General features: G+C 42.7%; 1 protein-coding gene across 1 annotated transcript in view; it reads left to right on the top strand.

The window, feature by feature from the left end:
• Positions 1–24596, top strand: part of LOC115149633 (rho guanine nucleotide exchange factor 12) — a 138482-nt gene that overhangs the window by 58504 nt on the left and 55382 nt on the right. Inside the window, exons 2-8 of the mRNA XM_029692584.1 lie at positions 12719–12739; positions 14415–14509; positions 21014–21112; positions 21665–21714; positions 23153–23210; positions 23348–23550; positions 23930–24007. Coding sequence (XP_029548444.1) covers positions 12719–12739; positions 14415–14509; positions 21014–21112; positions 21665–21714; positions 23153–23210; positions 23348–23550; positions 23930–24007 — 604 coding nt within the window. The remainder of the gene's footprint in view (positions 1–12718; positions 12740–14414; positions 14510–21013; positions 21113–21664; positions 21715–23152; positions 23211–23347; positions 23551–23929; positions 24008–24596) is intronic.

The following is a 24596-nucleotide window of genomic DNA, read 5'->3' as shown; positions in this document are numbered from 1 at the left end:
GAGGCCTACAAACCTGTCTCTGTCAGGAGGAATGGGCCAAAATTCATCCAACGTATTGTGGGAAGCTTGTGGAAGGCTACCCAAAACGTTTGACCCAAGTTAAACAATTTAAAGGCAATGCTACCAAATAGTAATTGATTGAATGTAAACTGGGAATGTGATGAGAGAAATAAAAGCTGAAATAAATCATTCTCTCTACTATTTATTCTGACGTTTAACATTCTTAAAGTAAAGTGGTGATCCTAACTGACCTAAAACATAATTTTTACTGGGATTAAATGTTAGGAGTTGTGAAAAACTGAGTTTAAATGTATTTGGCCAAGGTGTATGTAAACTTCCGACTTCAACTGTAGGTATGCACGTCAGCTTTGACATCGGTTTTGCACATTGGGGCATTAAACTACACATCGGCCGATACCGATGTTGGCAGTTTTAGCTAATGTCAGCCGATTCCGATATGTTCACTGATTTTTATATTGTGCATCCCTAATTAAAACTGCGTAAGTGTTGATCTCCACTTTCTGGAGGACTGAGTTTTGAAATCAGTGGAATTTGAGTATGATAGCTAAGGAGATTGAGAAAACACCTGTCTCCAGATTACATCTTCAAACTAAGGGCAACCATGGTATCCGACATGAGACACACCCAACCATGAATGATGTATACTGGTAAGTTAGTCTCGCTAGCTACATTTTCAGATATTACACGTTTCTAATTTTGACATAGAGCCATTTGCTTGGCTAGATATAGCCTAATGTTAGCTAGCTAACATTGAACCTGGTTGGTTAGCTACCTGCAGATTCTAGGGTCTGTATCACAACTGGCCGTGATTGGGAGTCCCATAGGGTGGCGCACAATTTTTCCCAGCATTGTCCGGGTTAAGGTTTGGCCGGGTTAGGGTGTGGCCGGGATAGGCCGTCATTGTAAATAATATATTTTCTTACCTGACTTGACTAGTTAAATAAAGGTTAAATCGAATAAAACTAAAAATACTCTTGATTTCAGAGCGCTCTCGACTGAGTGTGCCAGAGAGCGCGGAATAACTGATGAATTTACAAATGCTCAACACGCGTTGTATAGGGTCGGTGTCAGTAAACGTCAGTAAACTCATCGGCCAGAGTGTCTGTGGTGCGCTCTGAACACAAAACGCTCGAAATTTACGAACGGACAATCTGACAGCACATTTGCGGTCACCAACGCTCTGGATAACATAACAGCCTAACCAGCTCTGCTAGGGCGAGTAATGTTCAGTGAGCTGTTCTCTCTCACTTAGATGTCTGGAAGTAGCTAGCAAGTTGGCTTGGGTGCTTGACTGTTGTTAGTACATTCGGTGGGGCTAAAGCTTAAGCGGGTGTGAATGATGCTGCATGGTTCTAGACAAAGAAGGGCTCTCCAGTAGTAGTACCAAAACATTCAAAGGCCGTTTTCTCAAAAGTGAGGTTACAAGTTTATCATCTTTAAAAGAAAAATGACTTTCCCATTTGTTCCTCAACTGTAGTGTATGATATACAATTTTGTATCTCTGAGTCTCTACTTTTATCCAATGTAAAAAAACTACATTTTGCTACTTAAGATTTGAGCCGGTCGGTCACAATTTTACTACCCTGCATGAATCTGCAGGTAGCTAACCAACCAGGATCGATGTTAGCTAGCTTGCTAACATTAGGCTATAACTAATAATGCAAACGGCTCTGAGATACAAATAATATTACTACACAGATCATACAAATAATATTACTACACAGATCATACAAATAATATTACTACACAGATCATACAAATAATATTACTACACAGATCATACACGTAACATTAGCTAGCGAGCCAGCCAACTAACGTTTGCTAGCTAACTTACAATGAAAACGACTTTCTTACAAATTTAGAAACGTATAATATCTGAAAATGTAGCTAGCTAGACTCTCTTACTGTACACATGGATGAATGCTTCTCCCTCTCTGTCATGGATGCCATGGCTGCCCTTAGTTTGAAGATGTAATCCGGAGATAAGTGTTTTATACAACAGCCTTCTGTATGTTATTTTTTCTACTCCCTCTGCATATTTGCAATCAAATGCCAGAATTCTCTCAATCTCCTTAGCTATCATACTGTGCTTCCACTGGGCATTCCACTGACCAAAAGCCATGGATTACTTGCAGTATCCGCATCGGCCTAAAGACTAGAGCAAACGCTTTCAGGGAAAGGGACATGGACGGTTACAAGAAAGCCTGCTCCAACCTCTGAGCCATCAAACATGGAAAAGTCAATATACTGCAGGACTGCATAAACTGCAGGACTAATTAATTACATCCAGTTACATAAGCTCCAATGCTCGTAGAATGTGGCAGGGTTTGCAGACTACTATGGGTTCCAAAGAGAAACCTAGCCGGGGGTTGCCCAGTGATGCAAACCTCCCAGTCGAGCTGAATGCTGTCTATGCTCGTTTCCAGGCAAACACTGAGCCAGACATGAGAGCCCCTTCCGTCCCGGATGACTGTGTGATCTCGCTCTCTGTGGCCAATGTGAGTAAGATTTTTTTTATTCGGTTAACACTCGCAAAGCCTCTGGGCCAGATGGAATACCAAGGCGTGTTCTCAGAACATGCACAGAACAGCTGACAAGTGTCTTCAAAGACATCTCTTTGTCCCAGTCTGTAATCTCAACATGTTTAAAGCAGACCACCATTGTCCCTGTTCCTAAGAACTCAAAGGTAACCTGCCTAAATGACTATCGTCCTGTTTCACTCACATCTGTAACCAGGAAATTCTTTGAAAGGCTGGTCATGACACACATCAACACCAGACACCTTGGACCCACTCCCAATTCGCATACCACCCCAACAGATCCACAGATGAGGCAATCTCTATTGCAATCCTCACTGCTCTCTCCCACCTGGACAAGAGCAATTTCTATGTGAGAATGCTGTTCATTGACTACAGTTCAGCATTCAACACCATAGTCCCCTCCAAGTTCATCGCCAAGCTCGGGACCCTGGGACTGAACACATCCCTCTAGATCCTGGACTTTCTGACTCTCTGCCCCCAGGTGGTGAGGGTAGGTAACAATACATCTGCCACACTGACCCTCAACACGGGGGTCCCTCGGGTGTGTACTTAGTCCCCTCCTGTACTCATTGTTCACCCACGACTGTGTGGCCACACACTACTCCAACAACATCAAGTGTGCTGATGACACGACAATGGTAGGCCTAACATGTTGATAGAAATTTGGTAGAACTGATTTATGTTTCCCTGCATTAAAGTCTACGCCCCCCCCCCCCCCCCCCCCTCCTCGTCTTACCGGAGTGTGCTGTTCTATCTTGCCGGTGCAGCGTAAGTCCTGCTAGCTGAATATCCATGTCGCCACGATTCCGTGAAACATAGGATTTTACAGTTTCTGATGTCCCGTTGGTAGGATATTGGTGACCGTACCTCGTCTAATTTATTGTCCAATGGTTGTACGTTGGCGAGTAATATTGTCAGTAACGGCAGCTTTCCCACTGACCAGGCAACCGGCTCTTTGTCCTCTGTACCTGTGTCGCTTCCTCTTGCAAATAACGGGGATGTCGGCCCTGTGGGGTGTTTGGAGAATGTCTTGTCCGTCCTCCTTGTTGTAGAAAAAATCTTTGTCTAATCCGAGGTGAGTGATCGCTGTCCTGATATCCAGAAGCTCTTTTTTGCCGTAAGGTACGGTTGCAGAAACATTATGTACAAAATAAGTTACAAATGACGCAGAAAAAAACCCACATTATACCACAATTGGTTGGGCGCCCGTAAAACTGCTACCATTTCTTCCGGTGCCAAAAGGATAGTTCACCTAAATTACAAAATGACATGTTGGTTTCCTTACCCTGTAAGCAGTCTATGGACAAGGTACGACAGCAACCCATGCTTTGGTTTTGTTTCAAACCTTAACTTTTCAGCATTTGTGGCACAAATCCAGTGCAATTCAATGGTACCTATATTACCATTTTCACACTTCATGTTCAACTCAAAAAATTTATTGTCTAACTCAATTATCTTACTTGAGATGATTTGGATATGAAGACCCACAACCTATTAAGTGCTAGTTACTTGCATTGATACATGGAATTGGCTTGCACAGGTAGCCCCTTAGCCTCACTATGACAAATGGAGATAGAGGGGTGTTGATTTGTCTCTGCACAGCTGGATCAGACATGACAGCTTAAGTGATACAAACACCCCCTCTGTCACTACTAGATCTTCTCACTCTCTCTGTCTGCATCCCAAATTGCACCTTATTTCCTTTATAGTGCACTAGTTTTGATAGGGCTCTGGACAATAGTAGTGCACTATATAGGGAACATGGTACCATTTGGGATGCATTCTTTGTGTCACTATCTCTACCCTCTATTTCCCTCTAGCCTCTCCCACCATCTCGTCCCTCCGTACCCTCTCTCCCCCCTTTCTTGATAAAACAAGGTTTCCCCCATGTGGGCTTGGCCTCTCTCTCTGCTCCCTCTCTCTAGGTCTTAATCTCTCTCCTTTTCTCTTTTTTTCTCCCGCTTTCTTTCATCTCCCCCCTTTCTTCCCCCTTTCTCTCGCTCTGTCTCTCTCTGTATTTCTCTCACTTTCTCTCTCTTGATTATATACTTTGACCAGAGGAGTGTTCGGTCTGCAGTGCTTTGAAGAGTTCACTGCCGTCAGGAGCCTCAGAACTGCATGGCATCAACATGCCTCTCTCTGCCTGCAGCTTCTCTTGAACTCACTTGAACTATTTTCCATGGACTTTCTACCCCCCAACTGTACATTCCACTGTACGTTTCACTGGGAAACCGTGACCATTTAGTTTTAATGTTGCCACATTACCCAAAGACCTAGCTTCACCTAGGATCACCTTCCATATCTCACCAATGGTATTAGAATAATGGATAATGATGATTGGATTTATGTGGTGCTTCAAAAACTAAATTAATTATTTCACACTTTAAACACTAAATTGTCACACTTTAAAAAAAATTTTTTTTTAAATAAAGCTTTTTCCAAGTGCTCAAAGCGCTTTGCTTTGTAATGGGGGAACACATTTTACATTTGTAAATGTCCATCCCCCTCTAGTTTATCCCACAGAGGTTCCAGTTCTCATGTGACGTCAGTGTTTCTAATGGATCAATGCATTATTCGTTGCCGAGTCTCCAAAGTTTGTTCTCCCCCAAGCTTATGACCTGCCTTAAACGATAAGACCAATAATACGTTCATTCATTAATAAAAGCACAGTTTCAACCTCACGGCACTACAAAAACGTGTTATCCTCAAGCATTTTACCCTCACACCTCTTGTGTTGGTCTCTGTGTCATTATAGGGTAGTCTGTAGCCTAGCTATGTGTAAATAAGACCAGGCTCGGCCTTGCCTTCACTGCCTGTCTAAAGGTATCTAACATGGTAGATATGGACGTGCTGGCTGGTCTCTCTTGGGAGCTGGCTGGCTGTTCTTCTAGTGGATTTATCGTTCTTTCTCTCTGCACCTCCTCCCCGCACCCACCCTTCCCTGGCCACGCTAATAAAACATGAACAGACAGTGTAGCGTGAAGAAATGTATGTCCCCAAGCCGTTTCAGGATGCACACTCTCTGATCAGGCTTATTGGGGCAGAAAAAGAGGGGAGTGCCTGCTCCCTCCCTTTAGGGCCTGGAGGATGAGGTAGGCGAGAGAGAGAGAGAGAGAGAGAGAGGGAGGAAGAGAGGAGGGGCAGAGGTGTGTGTGTGTGTGTGTGTGTGTGTGCGTGCGTGCGTGCGTGCGTGCATGGTCTCTTCTGACCTATGTTGAGTTAGACTGAGTATAGGGCCTTTCAAGGCCAATGACTTGAATTTCCCTAGATACAGTTAACACAATATAAACACCTTTGTTTTGAATAAGAGTATGATCCCCATTCAAGAAATGACTTCACCGTACTCTTCCATTGTTGTTGAAAGCCTATTTGATTCTTCAAATGTAAAATTAAGGGATTAATAAACAAATAAGTACCACCAATGGCGTGGTAGTGAGTCTTTTACCAATCGCATCCCTATAGTTTCTTTATTTGTGATGTGGCAATGTACAGTATACAATCTTTACAGACTTTACAGCAATTCATTAATATTATTGACAGCCTTGAGTTGAATCGGATCTTGTTTCAGTCGCACTTCCTGTGCTACAACGATGCATTCAAATGTGTATATAATAATAACAAATTGGATTTATAGAGTGGTTCTCCAGTAGCTCAAAGTGCCACCTGCACCTGAGTGCTACACAACTCCCTGTCCATTCTAACAGTTGTTAATAAGCTTGCAACAATTGATAGTGATGAAGTCTGTCTGTCTAGGTAGTAGGTACTGGAGTTGCGTAGAAAGAAGGGTTTACTGATAAGAGCAGCCGGGCTGACGTTGATAAATGACGGTCACGGTCATACTAATCTGATTATGACGCTTTGCTCCTTCAGGTCTTTGCCTAGAGTTAGCTTTTCTCTGAACGTAGACTGATGTGCCAGATTTTTCTTTCTCTCTCCTCTTTCTCTCTCCAAATGCTCTCTGGTGTTGGTCAGACTGTTCTGGTATGTTCAGTGGAGGAGGCAGTGTGTTCTAGACGAGTTGTCTTATCTCACAAACCCAGATCAAATCAAGCATCACTAGCCATCTACCAGGTGATGCACACTCACTCACTCACTCACTCACTCACTCACTCACTCACTCACTCACTCACTCACTCAAAACACAAAACTCAAATGCAAGCATTCACACACACACCTCATACTCACAAACACACGCACATACACTCACATTCACACACACACACACTCAGCCAACACTGCTGTCCCATGCTATAGAGACTTTGAACCACTGGTTGCGTCCCATTTCACGGTGTGTATTTGAATACTTTATCCCCACCGTAGCGCATCATAATATTTCTACAGCTGTACATTGTATTTTAGTTACACTGTTTATATACACTGGATTCTCACTGTGCACATATGTATAGATTGCATTTGTTTACTGCTACAGTGCTATTTGAGTTGTGAATCAGCTTAGCGGGTGTTATAGCGGGTGAAGCTAAATGCTTGTTACAAGCTCCTGACAATACAGTAAAATGTAAAATAATTCAAATGTAAGGGAAAAAAATATTGATGTACGCCGGGAGAATTTACTGAAGATCAGCTAAGAATTATATGTACAGCTGTAGATATGTCAAGAACCCAGAGCATAAATGAGTAAACAGTGTAACTAAAATACAATGTACAGTAGTAGAAATATTATGATGCGCTACGTTGGGGATACTGTATTTAAATACACAGTGTGAAATGGGAAGTGACTAGTGGTTCAATGACTCTATAGCATGGGACAGCAGCGTTGGCTCTGTGTGTGTGTGTGTGTGTGTGTGTGTGTGTGTGTGTGTGTGTGTGTGTGTGTGTGTGTGTGTGTGTGTGTGTGTGTGTGTGTGTGTGTGTGTGTGTGTGTGTGTGTGTGTGTGAGTGAGTGCATCTCCTAGTAGAGGGCTAGTGATGGTTGTTTAACAGTCTGATGGCCTGGTAATAGAAGCTGCTTTTTAGTGTCTTGGTCTTAGCTCTTATGCACCTATACTGTCTGTCTGTTGGACGATAGCCGAGTAAACAGTCTGGCTCGGGTGGCTGAGGTCCTCAATGATCTTCTTGGCCTTCCTTGCTGTAGCTAAATTAATTTCTTCAGCCTTCTTCACCACGATGCCGGTGTGGCGAGACCATTTCAGGTCCTCAGTGACGTGCACGCTGACCGCAAAGTAATCTGGGAGCTAGCAACAGGCCGACCATCGCAGGTGTCATATTGTCTGAAGGTCCACCTGTCTTGTGAGCAGAGCAGCGGAGTTCACTTCAAATCTACTTCAATTCGTTTTATGGTTAGGACTGAGTTCAGGTCAAATGTTGACCATTTTGTAATGGAACGTGCTTGAATCGGTTTCCGAAGGGCAGTTGCAATAGGAAAGAAGGTGTGACGTCCATTTAAGGAGATCACTATTTATATTTGAGGAGGCATGAAGTTCACCCCCAAACTGGATGTTCTTTCTAAATGCCATTCTTCCTCAAACTTTGACCTCATATGGAACGGAGGTTGAAGTGAAAGAAGTAGCCAGAACAGGTAAGTCAAAATGAGATTCTCTCTGAAAAACGTTGAAAAACGTTCTTTGTATCCAACAAAAGGGTTAGGGGTTGTTCCATGTCATTTCAGCAAGCCATGACATCCACCATCTCAGATTTTTCTGAATTGTAGTTAGAAACAGGTAAGATTAGCATTCCTGCAACATTATTTTGTTGTTAGCTTTATTTCTCAGAATTAAAATTGTCTAATGGATTTCACCCAAATTGGCCATTTCAATGTATAGTATTCGTATAATATTCAATAAATATAGTACCCAACATCAAATTTGCACAAAAACCTGTACATGTAGATGGTCAAAAGCCACCTACGGACCCCCCAAACCCCACACCAAGCCCACCCAATGGCCAGTATACAGTATCAGTTCTCTGTTTGGTGGGTTTTTTCAGAGAAATGAACCATTGAAGTCACTTGTATTTTCCCCATAGATCACAATATCTACTAAACTAGCATAATATCTACTAAGCTAACATATAGAATTGTTTTAAGATGGTCATAAAATGGATAATTTAGCCATTTGATTTGGAATTTTAGGACCCATGTAGGTATAAAAAAAGATATCAGAAAAAATGATTTCATTAAACGTTTAATTTTGCCGTTACTGCTATAGTCCATAGAAACACATTGAATAACACATTTGTACATGGCAAAACAGATCATAATACATCATAAGAAATAGGGTTTTAAAGTGTTTGTTCTATATCTCAGAGAGTTAAGAAAACTAAAACTTTATTTTATTTTGTAGACCCTTGTTTGGTCACTTTATTCATGCCACTTTTTACCCCATATGCAAGTTGTGCAATTTTTAAAGCCTGGTACTGGGTTACTTTCAGACGACTCCCCAGAAGCTGTATAGAGCAAAACAACTGACACCTTAATGTTTGTCAGAGTCTGCCCTTTCGATATTGGTTTGTAGTTCAAACGGTTTAGTCTGGACAGTTGGCTTTGTGAGAAGACACCTTCGAAATTAGGTCATCCACAATGGAGATCAGACGACTGCCGGAAAACAGTTAATGGTTGTCATCTTTTGATGTTGGTGACTCATTAGTTTAGCTGAAACGGTTTGGGTTTTACAGACTATTTCATGATGATTTTCTTGTAGAAAAACACCGCTTTCACAAGCCCCATGTTATAGAATTGGGGCAAGTTTTATATTGGCGGAAAGAGTGGATTGAGCTGCAGCCACTGCACAAAACGGTAAGTCTCTACCATAAACACACAGGGAGCCATTCAAAAAGACACCATCATGTGATGTCCGGGTGTGTCAATCATATCTAGGGGCTGCACTGCCAAGGCTATATATTTGCTAATTTACCTATTTTTATTTTGCTTTTGGGTAGTATTTACTGTAATAAATTGAAGGATCATTCAATTATTTCGCTACATACTTGCTAGATGGTGTTAACTTGGCCTTTATTGTTAAAGTAGAACATAAATGGAATATTGATAAAGATTATTCAATTTAACGGCTCGGTAGCATAAACGTAACCACATGTAACATGGATTTGTATTAGAATACGCATCAAAAGTCCCAATGCAAAGTGACATCTCACTTTCCTATTTTTTGAGTTTTTTCATTAAACTGATCAGAATTCCGAAAAATTACAAAGTCATGGCGGAAAAAATATTTGCGGGTTGTGATGTAATATGGAGGACGCGGTAAACCAGCCTATTCTCTATAATGTAAACCACCATGGTCGACATAGCTAAGTATTAAGCCAGAGAACAACTAATCTAGAACAAAACAATATAAACTAGTCTAGAACAACACATATAAAGTAGAGGGAGCGGAGACTTACCTTTTTGATGGCTGAGTTAGCTACCAAAGTCAAAGAAGAGTCATGGCGAGGCCTTCAGAGGGAGAGGCCGTTTCACCGGCCAAGGGAAAGTCAGCTAATCCAATAGTGATATAGTGAGGTAAATCCATATTGAATTTACCCGGTTTGTCTCCATCAATGCTGACACTGACGCTGTACTGGTAGTTTTGCAGTTCACCCCCACAACTACTCCCCGGGCACCGATGACGTGGACATTGATTAAGACAGTCCCCCGCACCTCTGTGTTTGAGGGATTGGGTTAAATGTGGTAAACATTTTTCAATTGAATGCATTCAGTTGTGCAACTGACTAGGTACAGTATGCCCTTTCCCTTTCTTACTAAGTTATTTAGTCTTTGACCACACTGTGTTGTTACTTAGGTAAGTAAAAACTCATGGTTCCTACCCTTAAAGGAATTGATTTTATAACAAGACTAAATAAATTAAAAGCTACTTGCAGTGTGACCTAACCTTCTGCTAAAGCTAACGGATGATCGTTAAAGGCTAGCAATCGATTTCCCTGCACTTGGATCTTTGTGTTTTCCATTGATCAGCCTTGTTAGCTTGAACACGATAACAAGTTCATTGTTCCCCTCAGGCTTTCAATGTATCAATTAGGCCTCTCTTTCTCCATTTTTGAATGAGTCTGCATTTAAGGGTTTAAATATCAGCTTAATGCCCTTCTCAGCTAGCTGCTTAGCCACCACCCAGTGAGCATGATGTCTTTCCTCACCCATATAGTCTATCCCCTATCCCGTCCTAATCTCCTCAGGGCACATCAGAGGAGAACCAGTTCTCAGACAGTATAGTAGTGAATCCCATGTCTCTCTAATTGGCAGGGGTTCAATATGACTGGCTTGATGTCAGCTTTTTTATTGAATGATGTTCATTTCCTTTTATAAACGGCGCTATTTGGTCGAATTAAGTAACTTTTAAAATATAAAGAGGTGCTCTCAAATTCAAGGCAGTAGCAGTGGAGTGTTGTATCACAGTGTATTCGGTAAATGTTATATATTATGGATCTTGTCCATGGTTAGACTGAGTGATGTTTTTCTGTCAAAAGAGACTTTCAAGTACGAGCTCTGCAGTCCAAATCCTACCCCTCTTGCCTTCTCTTAAAGATACCCACTCCCCTTTATCCCCCTCCTCTTCTCCTCCCCTCTCATCCCCCACCCGCCCACATTCAGGACAGGAAATGGGAGCCCTGCCAGAAGCCCCCTCTGTTTCTGGGAATCTGTCTTACAATGCTGCAGTGTAGTAAGTTGGCTTTGACGTGAACGCCATTGTTCAAAGTTCAGGCCCCATTGTCTGAGAGAAGGAACAGCAACAAAAACAAAAACCCCCCGTGGAAGGATGTGGAGGAGTAGAGAGAGAGCGGGGCCTGTGCTATTTATATGAAGATCCCTCCCATCCTCCTCCTATCTGTCAGACTTAGGGATCAGGGTAGGGTGGGATCTACGTGTTTGATATGCCAACCAGTGGAACAACTGGGAGCCAGAAGGTGCCTGAGGACATGGGGCTTATGTTGGCATCGTCACACCACTGCCCTTTTGATTATGAAATTAATTAGTGATTTATGGTTCCAACACGGCGGTTGGAACCATACATCTCAAATTTGGACCAAAGGACAGATTTCCACCGGTCTAATATTCATTGCTCGTGTTTCTTGGCCCAAGCAAGTCTCCTCTTCTTATTGGTGTCCTTTAGTAGTGGTTTCTTTGCAGCAATTCGACAATGAAGGCCTGATTCACACAGTCTCCCCTGAACAGTTGATGTTGAGATGGGTCTGTTACTTGAACTCTGTGAAGCATTTATTTGGGCTGCAATTTCTGAGGCTGGTAACTCTAATGAACTTATCCTCTGCAGCAGTGGTAACTCTGGGTCTTCCATTCCTGTGGCGGTCGTCATGAGAGACAGTTTCATCATAGCGCTTGATGGTTTTTGCAACTGTACTTGAAGAAACTTTAAAAGTTCTTGAAATGTTCCATATTGACTGACCTTCATGTCTTAAAGTAATGATGGAATGTTGTTTCTCTTGGCTTTTTTGAGCTGTTCTTGCCATAATATGGACTTGGTCTTTTACCAAATAGGGCTATCTTCTGTATACCAACCCTACCTTGTCACAACACAACAGATTGGATCAAACGCATTAAGAAGGAAAGAAATTCCACAAATGAACTTCTAAGAAGGCACACCTATTAATTGAAATGCATTCCAGGTGATTACCTCATGAAGCTGGTTGAGAAAATGCCAAACGTGTGCGAAGCTGTCATCAAGGCAATTTGAAGAATCTCAAATATATAATTTATTTTGATTTGTTTAACACTTTTTTGGTTACTACATGACTCCATATGTGTTATTTCATAGTTTTGATGTCTTCACTATTATTATTCAACAATGTAGAAAATAGCAAAAAATTAAGAAAAACCTTGAATGACTAGGTGTTCTAAAACTTGACTGGTAGTGTATGTTCATTGTGTAACATACTTGACGTAGCATGCAATGGCAATAAAATTTTGTCGGATATAGTCACATGTGGTAGCGAATTAAGAATGTCAGGGTGAACGTTGGGTCGGCTTAATCAGTTGTTGCTTGACTTGACATCTGTGAGGTACAGAAGTGTTAAAATTCTACAGGCCCAAGGAGTCTTCATACAGTTGGCGAAAATTATCCTGTCTAGAAAAAGAAATCTGAATAGGCATCACAATATAGAATTAGAACAGGATCTCACCAATGACAAAGAGTAGTATAAAAGCTTTTAATCCTTTCTCAACTTTGTTTTCGCAGGGTTCCCAAAAAAGCAACCAGGTAAGTTGTTTCGTTAATCTTTGTCCACATTGTCCATCATGAAGGACTGCAATCGTGACATCCAGATGAATATCTCCGTATAACTAGAACGTCTTACCACAAAATAAACCATATGCTCCCAAGAGTTGGGACACCTGGTATGTGTCCGTAATGGAACCTTATTAGATGCAGCCCTGTATTTGAGTGGATTAATCCCGATGTGATTAGGCTTTAGGACCCCATACCGCCTTACACTCTGTTCAGCATGTTAAGATTACACTTAATGTGTTTAGAATGGAATTAAGAAATTTAGAAATATTAGGGCGAGCAATGTTGGAGTCCGGAGTATAAATAAATACATATATTTATATACACTACCGTTCAAAGGTTTGGGGTCACTTAGAAATTTCCTTGTTTTTGAAAGTCAAGCTAATTTTTTGGTCTGTTAAAATAACATAAAATTGATCATAAATACAGTGTAGACATTGTTAATGTTGTAAATGATTATTGTAGCTGGAAACGGCAGAAGCTGGTACTATTTAATGAAGCTGCCAGTTGAGGACTTGTGAGGCGTCTGTTTTTCAAACTAGAGACACTAATGTACTTGTCCTCTTGCTCAGTTGTGCACCGGGGCCTCCCACTACTCTTTCTATTCTGGTTAGAGCCAGAATAGAAAGTTGTTGCGCTGTTCTGTGAAGGGAGTAGTACACAGCGTTGTACGAGATCTTCAGTTTCTTGGCAATTTCTCACATAGAATAGCCTTCATTTCTCAGAACAAGAATAGACTGACGAGTTTCAGAAGAAATTACTTTGTTTCTGGCCATTTTGAGCCTGTAATCGAACCCACAAATGCTGATGCTCCAGATACTCAATTAGTCTAAAGGCCAGTTTTATTGCTTCTTTAATCAGAACAACCATTTTCAGCTGTGCTAGCATAATTGCAAAAGGGTTTTCTAATGATTAAATAGCCTTTTAAAATTATTAACTTGGATTAGCTAACACAACGTGCCATTGGAACAAAGGAGTGATGGTTGCTGATAATGGGCTTCTGTAGATATTACAAATCAGCCGTTTCCAGCTACAATATTCATTTACAACGTCTACACTGTATTTCTGATACATTTGATGTTATTTTAATGGACAAAAAATTTGCTTTTCTTTCAAAAACAAGGACATTTCTATGTGACCCCAAACCTTTGAACGTGTATGATGTATATACATTATGGACAGAATATATAGTATACAGTATGTGAAGAATACATGGATAGAATAGTGTATCTACTAGAATACAGTAGATACATATGAAATGGGTAAAACAGTACTTAAACATTATTAGTGACCAGTGTTCCATTATTAAAGTGACCAGTGTTCCATGTCTATGTACATAGAGCAGCAGCCTCTAAGGTGCAGGGATGAGAATCCTGATGGTAGCCGGCTAGTGACAGTGACTAAGTTCAGGGCAGGGTACTGGGTGGAGGCTGGCTAGTGATGGCTATTTAACTGTCTGATGGCCTTGAGATAGAAGCTGTTTTTCAATCTCTCAGTCCCAGCTTTAAAGCACCTGTACTGACCTCACTTTCTGGATGATAGCTGTCATGTGTCTAGACCGATTTGTCGAGTCAGTAATTCCTGTGTTTGTGTCTGTCTGTCTGTGTGTGTGTTACTCACCATGCCATCTGTGTTTTTGTGTACCCAGGACCCTTAGCATTCTCAGCAAGGACCACCCCCCAGACAAGAAACCCAAGAGTGAAAAAAACACAGTCCCACCTCTGCATGAGTTTGACCCGACAGGTAAGTGTGCCAATATTCCGGGCCTTCCTCTGACACTGCATGGAGTTTCTGGATAGCAGGTAGCTCGGCCCCAGTGATATTTACTGGGCCGTCTGCAACACCCTCTGTAGCGCCTTGTAATCGAGGGCGGTGCAGGACCCATACCAAGCGGTGATGCAGCCAGTCAAGATGCGCTCAATGGTGCAGCTGTATGCATGTAACTTTGAGGATCTGGGCCTCCCGAGTGGCACTGTGGTCTAAGGCACTGCATCGCAGTGCTAGAGGCGTCACTACAGATCCCAGTTCGATCCCGGGCTGTGTCGCAGCCGGCCGCGACCGGGAGACCCATGAGGCGGTGCACAATTTGGCCTAGCATCGTTCGTGTTAGGGGAGGGTTTGTCTGGCCGGGATGTCCTTGTCCCTTCGCGCTCTAGCGACTTTTGAGGTGGGCCGGGTGCATGCACACTGAAACGGTCACCAGTTGGACAGTGTTTCCTCTGACACATCGGTGCGGCTGGCTTCCGGGTTAAGCGAACAGTGTGTCAATAAGCAGTGCGGCTTGGCAGAGTCATGTTTCAGAGGATGCATGGCTCTCGACCTTCGCCTTTTCCTAGTCCGTATGGGAGTTGCAGCGATGGGACAATACTGTAACTACCAATTCGATATCACGAACTTGGTGAGAAAAAGGGGTAAAAAGTACAAAAAATAAATAAAATGATTAATATAAAAACAAAAACATTTTTTGAAACTCTTGACCTTCTCCACTACAGCCCCGTCGATGTGGATGGGCGCATGCTCGCCCCTCCGTTTCCTGTAGTCCACGATCAGCTCCTTTGTCTTGCTGAAGGTTAGGGAGAGGTTGTTGTCCTGGCACCACACTGCCAGGTCTCTCACTTCATCCCTGTAGGCGGTCTCATCGTTGATCAGACCTACCACCGTAGTGACATCAGAAAACTTGATGGTGCTGCATGGCCACACGGTCGTGGGTGAACAGGGATTCCAGTTGTAGACTAAGCACACACCCCTGAGGGGCCCCTGTGTTGATGATCAGCATGGCAGATGTGTTGTTACCAACCGTCACCACCTGGGGCTGGCCGTCAGAAAGTCCAGGATCCAGTTGCAGAGGGATGTGTTCAGTCCCAGGGTCCCGAGCTTGGTGATGAACTTGGAGGGGACTATGGTGTTAAACGCTGAGCTGTAGTCAATGAACAGCATTCTCACATAGATATTCCTCTTGTCCAGGTGGGAGACAGCAGTGTGAAGTGTAATAGAGAGAGCTTCGTCTGTGGATCTGTTTGGGCGGTATGCGAATTGGAGTGGGCCCAGGATGTTTGGTATTATGGTGTTGTGTGCCATGACCAGCCTTTCAAAGTATTTCTTGGTTGCAGATGTGAGTGCTACGGGACAATAGTCATTTAGGCAAGTTCTTGGAACATGTGGTCTGCTTGAAACATGTTGGGAGATTAGACTGGGACAAGATGTTGAAAATGTCTGTGTAGACACTTGCCAGAGGGTGTGTGCATCCTCTGAGAATCACATCAGCCACAGAGAGAGCGATCACACAGTTGTTTGCCTCGAAGTGAGCATAGAAGGCATTCAGCTCATCTGGGAGGTTTGCGTCACTGGGCAACTCATGGCTGGGTTTCCCTTTGTAGTCCATAATAGTCTGAAAACCCTGCCACATCCGACAAGCTTCAGAGCCGGTGTAGTAGAATTCTATCTTGGTCCGATATTGACCTTTTCCATGTTTGATGGCTCGTCGGATGTCGTAGAGGGCTTTCTTGTAAGTGTCCGTGTCCCGTTCATTGAAAGCTGTAGGGGGAGGGACAAAATAAAACAATGCCCCCTCCCTAACTGATAGTGGAGTGGTAGTTTCCCACTTTACCTTATTTCTCAGCTCAGGTGCCTAAATACAACATAGACATATACACTGAGTGCACACAACATTAGGATCACCTGCTCTTTCGATGACATACGGACCAGGTGAAAGCTATGATCCCTTATTGATGTCACCTGTTAAATCCACTTCAATCAGTGTAGAATAAGGGGAGGAAACAGGTTAAATAAGGATTTTTAAAGCCATTCAGAGGGTTAATGGGCAAGACAATATTTGTGTGCCATTGAACGGGGTATGGTAGTAGGTGCCAGGTGTGTCAAGAACTGCTGGGTTTTCAACATTTTCCCGTGTGTATTAGGAATGGTCCACCAGCCAAATGAGATCCAGCCAACTTTACACAACTGTGGGAAGCATTGGAGTCAGCACGGGCCAGCATCCCTGTGGAACGCTTTCGACACCTTGTAGAGTCCATGCCCCGATGAATTGAGGCTGTTCTGAGGGCAAATGGGTGTGCAACTTGATATAAGGAAGGTGTATATCAATTACACACACAAACACACGTCAGCTCAGACAGATCCAGGTCAGAGAGGCCCAGCTCATGAGCTCCATCAGCAGCAGAATGGAAAATGAATGTGTTTATGCGACAAATGTTAGTGCAATCGTATCGCATCAAACCGAATCGCATGGATTCGTTCCTCTAATCAAACCGAATCGCACCGAATCGTTTCAAACTAAAATGTATCGTTCCAGTATATTATCGGAGTCCCTGTATCTAACTACGTATCAAATCATCTTGAAAGGGCTTTAGTCTCCCCTTGACATCAATGCATGCTGAAGCCAATCATTTGTTATCGTCCCCTTTCGGTCTGTAAACTTGTCATTGATCCTGCGGTAGGTAGCACGCCAATTCTCTCACTATCTCACATTAGATAATGGAATGTTAATTATGCAGTGTCTCAACATGAGAAAGTGCTGCGGTGACATGCTGTAGCCTAGGGGGCTGCTGTAGCGCCAGTGTAATACCAGTGTCTATTCACTAGACACCAAACTGAAGAAAAGAAACCGAAGCGGGGTTGGACTACCTTGTCCAATAAGAAAGGTACATTTATGTTTTTCAACCCAAAATGTTTCGCAACAAAAACGAGATTCTTATTGCCTCCTACAATGTACCAGTTGCCTAGGATTTGGGTTGCCTAGGGGTCCGAGACTGTTAATGAATATGACCCTGGTATTACAGCTCCACTCTGGGGACTAGGAGCTAATGTTTGGTCTGGGGTGGGGGGTGAAATGGGAGCGCCGTGGCTCCCCAGCTGACAGACATAAACACGCAGGACCAGGCTGATGCTTATCTTCTGTTAGGCTGGGGAAATGCCAACAGCAGCTAAATGAAACACACACATTCTCTCTCTCACACACACACACACACACACACACACACACACACACACACACATATATATATATATATATATATATATATATATATATATATACGCACGCGCACACAGTCACAGTAATACATGCACACTCGTACACACGTCACTGCTGCTGGAGTCTGAGGATGCAAGACACACAGTCACAGCTGCTGGAGTTTGAGGTTGAAAGTGCACTTTGAGCCCTAGTCATGTGATGAGGTAGTCTGCTCTACAGACAAACGCAGCACCAAAGTCCCTCTCTTGCTTGACTATATGAAAGACTTTCTTGGCGTGACTATTCAATGCCCTGGTGACAGCATGTTTCCTAGTCAAAGCTGTTTGTAGTGTAAATGTATCCTCAGTACTAGGCGTTGTCGCTTTGAACACTGTTCTTCTCACTGAGAAATTGGACTAAACAGAGAAGTGGTATGGTGTCCAATACACTAAGGTTCCAGGTTTGAATTTTAATTACGCTTTAATTCGCCGTTGATTTAAAAATACCCTCATAGGATATTCTGAATGGTCTGGTACCACAGAAGGTTGTTAGTGCATTGTGAATGTTACTTGTAGGTCTAGGGAATAATGAAAACATGCCATTTAAGCCTAACAATATACAGTATATATCAGTGTTTCTCAACCTCCGGTCCATGGTATGTTGCTGAACGGTCCCTGATACTCTAATCTGGTCAGTTATACAGAGCTAGTTTTAATGTAAGCTGTCCCGCAAGGAGGGAAAAACTGGTACAAAAAAGGTTGAGAAACATTTATCTTTATGCCTTCGTTTTCTTTGTATGAGCGCCATTTTAGGCCTTCCTCAGAATCATTATTCTTTTGAATACTGCTCATCTTTTTTAACATTCATACCCTCAGTTACCATTTCAGTTTTGTTTGTGTTCAAGGGTGCATTATCAGAAACAATTACTATTTGCAACAAAATTCAGACTGTAAGGTGCATAGTCACACTGGGGATAAAGACTCACTTTTTATCTGTCATTGTTTATTTTCGCCTCCCTCCCAATGTTTCCTTTTTGATTTTCTTGGCTTTTGGTGATTTTTCCCCCTCTGTGTGTCCTGGTTGTGTACAACACGACTGTCTGTCGTGTTGACCTGTCTGTCGTGTTGTACTAGACATGCCCGTGCAGCAGACTGGCTGTGTAGTAGCCGAGGGAATCCACTCTGAGTCCTGTGGTAAGATGGTCTAAACGGCTGTGTCTCAATAGTCTTTTAAATGACCTCCTTTCCCTTTCCTGTCATTTCCTTCATCTGACATGCGGTAACTGGCCAGTGGACAGGTGAAAGCCAGTTTCACCAGGACTAGGCTTTTTTTCACATTTCACCTATCACTTATCCAATCTGTTAAGTTCAGTGCAAACTAAGGGAGGCAAGTAGAAGTGGACATCTTGCTCCCCTATTGAGATATACCCCGTTAGTGTGTGGTGACTGATTTGTGTGGTGAAGTCCCCAGTCCTTCTGCCATGTGTCCCCCTGTCATTCACTCACGCCCTAACATGAGTCCTACACCTCCTTTGTTCTCAGTTTATTTTATCTTGATTAAACTCAGCCTTGCCTTTTATTGCCCTGGCAGTGAACTTTCCCACAGTGTTTGACAAACATTGTCTGGATGTTTTAGTGTTACCTGGCCAGAGCAGCGTGAAGGAAGATGTTTGGGTTGATGAAGGAACGCTACCAGGAGGGTTTGAGGGGGTAAAAATGCACAATGTATGAAGACTCCTATTTAGGCCTGAAAATACATTTCACTCTAAAATGTTAAAGGGGCAGTTCAGCCAAATTACCTATTTATTTACATGCTTTGCTGTCATTAAGCTAGCTACTGCCACCAACCGTTAATGTTAGCATTTTGTAACCAAAAACCAATGTATGTCAATGTCCCCCAGTTAGCATGCTTTCAATTTCATGTCCAACTTATATCTGAAAGGGATTGTGTAGCCCAATAACTTTGATGTGATTTGGACATGACATTTAAAGCATGCTAACTGGGGGACATGAATTTACTTTGGTTCTTGGCTAGAAAATGCTATTATAGCAGGGGTTTTTCTGGTTCAATGTGGGGCTTAGGTGGTGGCCGTGGCGAATGGCGTGGTCACCCACCAAATTTTTTGAGGTCCTCCTTGGCTGCGGAGATAAAATGTTGCGGTTTTAAAACAACAACAAAAAAACTCTTAGGCAGTCCACCCAATACTTTTCTATGCAGAAATAATTATGTACAGTATCAGTTAGTGTCAGTGGCTAGTTTAACAAAACCAAAGCAATACATTTAGTAATAAGTTGTTGGTTTGCAACATTGTTGCCATTATTTGACATTGCAAAATGTCTTGCTGTACCTCCTGCAACCTGGATTACTAGTTTAATCTGCTTTCTCATTTGGCTTTTACAATATGCACTCCCTGTATATAATGATGATATTGGTTTGGGTGAACCATTGTATTTGACCTCTGTTAGTGAAACTCACCTGCATGTGAACTGGTGTGATCCTGTGTGTGTCTATTTGCAACTCAAACAACTCAATCTGTGTTCAAGTAAACATGACAGGGGGTGTTGTTGGCACTTATATCAATGTTCCCCAAACAACGTGTCCTTATGAGTGTCAAGCTGGGTTCTTAGAGGGTCATGTGTTAGGCTGCTATGAATAATGGCATATCTTGGCATAATACTGATATTAAAGGGATAGTTCAGCAAATTTTTGATATTTGTTTCCTTACCTTAAAGCAGTCTATGGCCAACGAGTGACTGCAATCCACACGTTTGTGTTATTCTGTCCTTGTGCATAGACTGCTTTCAAGTTCAGGGAACAAATATCTAATATGCAATTTAGCTGAACTATCCCTTTACCAACAATAAGCACTTTACAAAATGCATCCATGTGTTAAAGGCTTTTGAAGAAGAGAGTGAAGTTCTATAATAACTGGGGCGTATTAAGTATTTGAAAACAGGTATCCTTTGGTATCAATCATTCATGCCTGCCACTTAATAGAAGTTTCAAAAGCCATTTTCCCCAGGCCTCGTCAACATTTTATAAAAACTACTAGCCACAAATACAGAGCTGAGCTATTGAAAGAGTACCTCCGCCACCAAGCAGACACATTGCCCTATATATAGGAGAACAGTTTGACACCCATAGTGCGTATTATGCCCCGTCACACACCGTGTCCCACATCGCCATCCTTGTTTCCTGTCACTTTGCCAACCCATGTGTTGTGTTGTGATGGTGTGTAACCCACCATATCTTTCTCTTCTGTCTGTCTGTCTGTGTAGGGCTTGTCCAGCGTTGTGTGATCATCCAGAAAGATGAGAATGGCTTTGGGCTGACGGTGAGCGGAGACAACCCTGTATTTGTGCAGCTGGTCAAAGAGGGTAAGGCCTTTTCCATCCTATTCTAATCTACACATTCCTGTGCTGTAGTCAAGGAAATTATGATGATACCTATTGTGCTAACGCTAGTTAGCATTGGCCCTCGAGAAACTACCTCTAACTTCCTTCATTCTGGACACAGAGACATAAATGGTATCCACAAGTTCATCTGACTCTGGGGAAGTAGATAACGGCCCTCATTGCCAAAAATCCCGAAGTATTCCTTTAACTGGTAAAGCATGGTGCTTGCAACCCTAGGGTAGCTGGTTCGATTCCCACTAGGGCCACCCATATAAAAATGTATGTATAATATATATATATATTGTTTTAAGGGGGTGTAAACCTCTGACGTTAGATCAACATGTTTGATTGGGAGCAGAGCAGAATATTAATATATATTCTACATCATATAGTCTTGATATCCAAGGCAACAATACAATGTATTGGATTTATCTCTGAATGTGTCATTATACAGTTGGATACAGTAATATCGCTAACCTTTTTATAATTCTCATTCCCATTACGTGTCCTGTCCTGTACTGTCTTCTTCTGCAGATGGCTCTGCCATGCGAGCGGGCGTCCAGACGGGTGATAGGATCATCAAGGTGAGGCTCATTCCCTCTCTGGGGCCCATTACACTCCTCCTAGACATTACCCTTAGCCTAATCTTTCATTGACAGATGCATGTAATGTAGTGCATGTAGTAGCATCTGTCAATAGACTGTGGGATGGGATGACTAACGAGGAACTTTGTTCCGGTACACAGATTTTTTGTGTCTGATCATTTTGGACAAATCACATTTTCGCAGGTTCTATTTGGCCCATAGACTTGCCCGAAACCTGCTGAGAGTTTTTGTTTAGAGGGGTGGAGGCTTCGCTAGTGTCATTAGTTAGTACATTTTCTAACATGTCTCCCCCCAGAACTTAATTCAGCATCTGACGCAATTCCGCAATTTTATTATTGTCTGAGATAAACTGATCCTAGATCTAAGGGTTATCTTTCCAAAATCTTACCTTATGCATTTCAAGCAAAATGCTAAACCGATCAGTGTGAAGGGGGAACTTCATTCTGCCACTGTCTCTTAGACAGAGACTGATCAGGTGAAGTTTCCCCTAGGTACAGATCTAGGATCAGTGTCCCCTAAACTTAACCATTAGTAGGGAAAATGCTAAACTGACCTAAGATCAGTGTGTTGGGGCAACTTCATCCCGCCTCAGACAAGAGAACCCTGCAGGCTACAAAGGTAGGTTGTGGGTCATGGATTAGGCTCCCTGCATACTTTCCAACTCTGCCCCCTGCTGGGTTGATGAGGAGCTACACCATAACATGGCAATGTATTCCAAAGTCATGAGGAAAGGACAGGATACCTTCATTCTGTGCGTAGTGTCAGTGCAGAAAATGAATTGTTCGTCTGTGAGGGGAATCCAAACTTTCTCCTAAAGGGAAAGTGTGAGACTTTGGCAATTAAGCCCTTTTTCTACTTACCCAGAGTCAGATTAACTCATTAATACCATTTTTATGTCTCTGTGTTCATTTTAAAGAAGTTGAAGGTAGTTTTGCGAGACATTGTTAATTAGCGTTTCTGCTATGAATGGAAGTCTATAGGTACAGCTTCCCTTTAAGTAAAATCTTCACTTAGTCATGCATGGATGTATGGATGTTTACACTTGAATGGGCAGGTTGTGCTGCAGGTTGGGCCAGTTTACCGAAAGGTGGCTGGTTCGAATCTCTGAGCCAACTATGGGAAAAATCTGTTGATGTTATCTTGAGCAAAGCACTTAACCCTAATTGCTCCTATAAGTCGCTCTGGATAAGAGTGTCTGCTAAATGACTAAAATTTAAAATTAATGAACATTTAGAAAGAAATAAGGTGTTTCTTGGCATGGAAAGAGTTACATACACCTGCTCCTGTTGAATGTACCCATGAACTAATATGGGGCTTCCAATCTGGGACAGAATGCATAGTCCTCCCATAGAAAGTGTTGTATTTCATTTGATTGACGTTGATGTGACATATAGCAGATGTTCTGTTTTTGTTGCAGGTCAACGGGAGCTTAGTAACACATTCAAACCATGTAGAAGTCGTAAAGTTAATCAAATGTAAGTCAAAGTTCCAGTTTTATATCTAATTGTTCATAGACATGAAAAATCACAGGCTCTTCAAGAGACACACTTTCTTAAAGCGAACAATTAGTAGCTTTATAATGTAACCGGACTCTCTTGTCTCTCTGTGTCAGCGGGCTCCTATGTGGCCCTCACAGTGCTGGGGAGGCCCCCGGGACTGGCTCAAATCCCCCTGTCAGAGGGCGAGGTTGGAGACCCAGGGGTCCTGTCGTCGTCCCTCTCCTCACCCCACTCTCCGGGAACAATGGGGGGAACAGGGAAGCGCTGCTCCACCTCCACCAGTCCCCAGGACCACATCTCCCCGCTGCCCCTCTGGGTACGACCGACGGCCACCTTGCTCTGTGGCTGCAACTGAAATGGCATCCTTTTCACAAAGTAGAGTAGGGTGCCATTTCAGACGTGTCTCTTTTTAGTTCTGTCTCTGTCTCTCTGTCTCTCTCGGCCTCCACATTTCCACATCCCTTCTTCACCCGTCCCCATCCCCCCGTCCTCCTTCCCACTTCAGCCTCCACCCACCCCCACTCACTCTACCTCTTTCACTTTCTAACTGGATCTGTATTCTCACGCTTCTCTCACTAGTTTCCTCAATTTTTTCATAAAGCTGTCACTCTCCCTCTGCTGCACTTGTCGCTGTCCTGTCCGGAAGCAAACACTCTTATAATTTCTGTTTTTCTTCATTTTGGTTGGTTTCTAAGGAGGAGAATAACGCTGTACACAGCCAGAAGGTGGACATCTTACAGAAGATGCTGTCCAAGGAGCAGCAGGACTTACAGGCAAGACACACACACATAGTATCACCATACTCTGAAGTTTTCTACATGAGGAGATGAGACAGTCATCTAGTTGAACTTTTAATCTTTGATTTGAATGAGATAATTCAAATTTCGAGTATTCTTTGGAATTGACAGTGTTTTTTTATAGTTAGGTTCATAGGACCTGGAGCCATGTTGATAAAGCATCTCAGAGTAGGACTGCTGATCTAGGATGAGGTCCGCCCTGTACATCTATGATACTATTTGATTTCTATTTTATTTTGTACCTTTATTTAACTAGGCAAGTCAGTTAAGAACAAATTCTTATTTTACAATGACGGCCTACCCCGGCCAAACCCTCCCCTATCCCGGACGACACTGGGCCAATGTGCGCCGCACTATGGGACTCTCGATCATGGCCAGTTGTGATACAGCCCGGGATCGAACCAGGGTCTGTAGTGACGCCTCTAGCACTGAGATGCAGTGCCTTAGACCGCTGCACCACTCAGGAGCCCAAATACAGACCCAGATTAAATACAAATCATTCACACATTAAATTGTCATCAAACGCTTAATGATGTCATTGCGCACGTTGCTGCTTATTCATTAT

The sequence above is a fragment of the Salmo trutta genome, chromosome 15, assembly GCF_901001165.1.
Source record: "Salmo trutta chromosome 15, fSalTru1.1, whole genome shotgun sequence".
NCBI classification, from domain to species: Eukaryota; Metazoa; Chordata; class Actinopteri; order Salmoniformes; family Salmonidae; genus Salmo; species Salmo trutta.
Note: the sequence above shows the minus strand (reverse complement) of the source record. Positions and strands in the feature narration are given on the sequence as shown.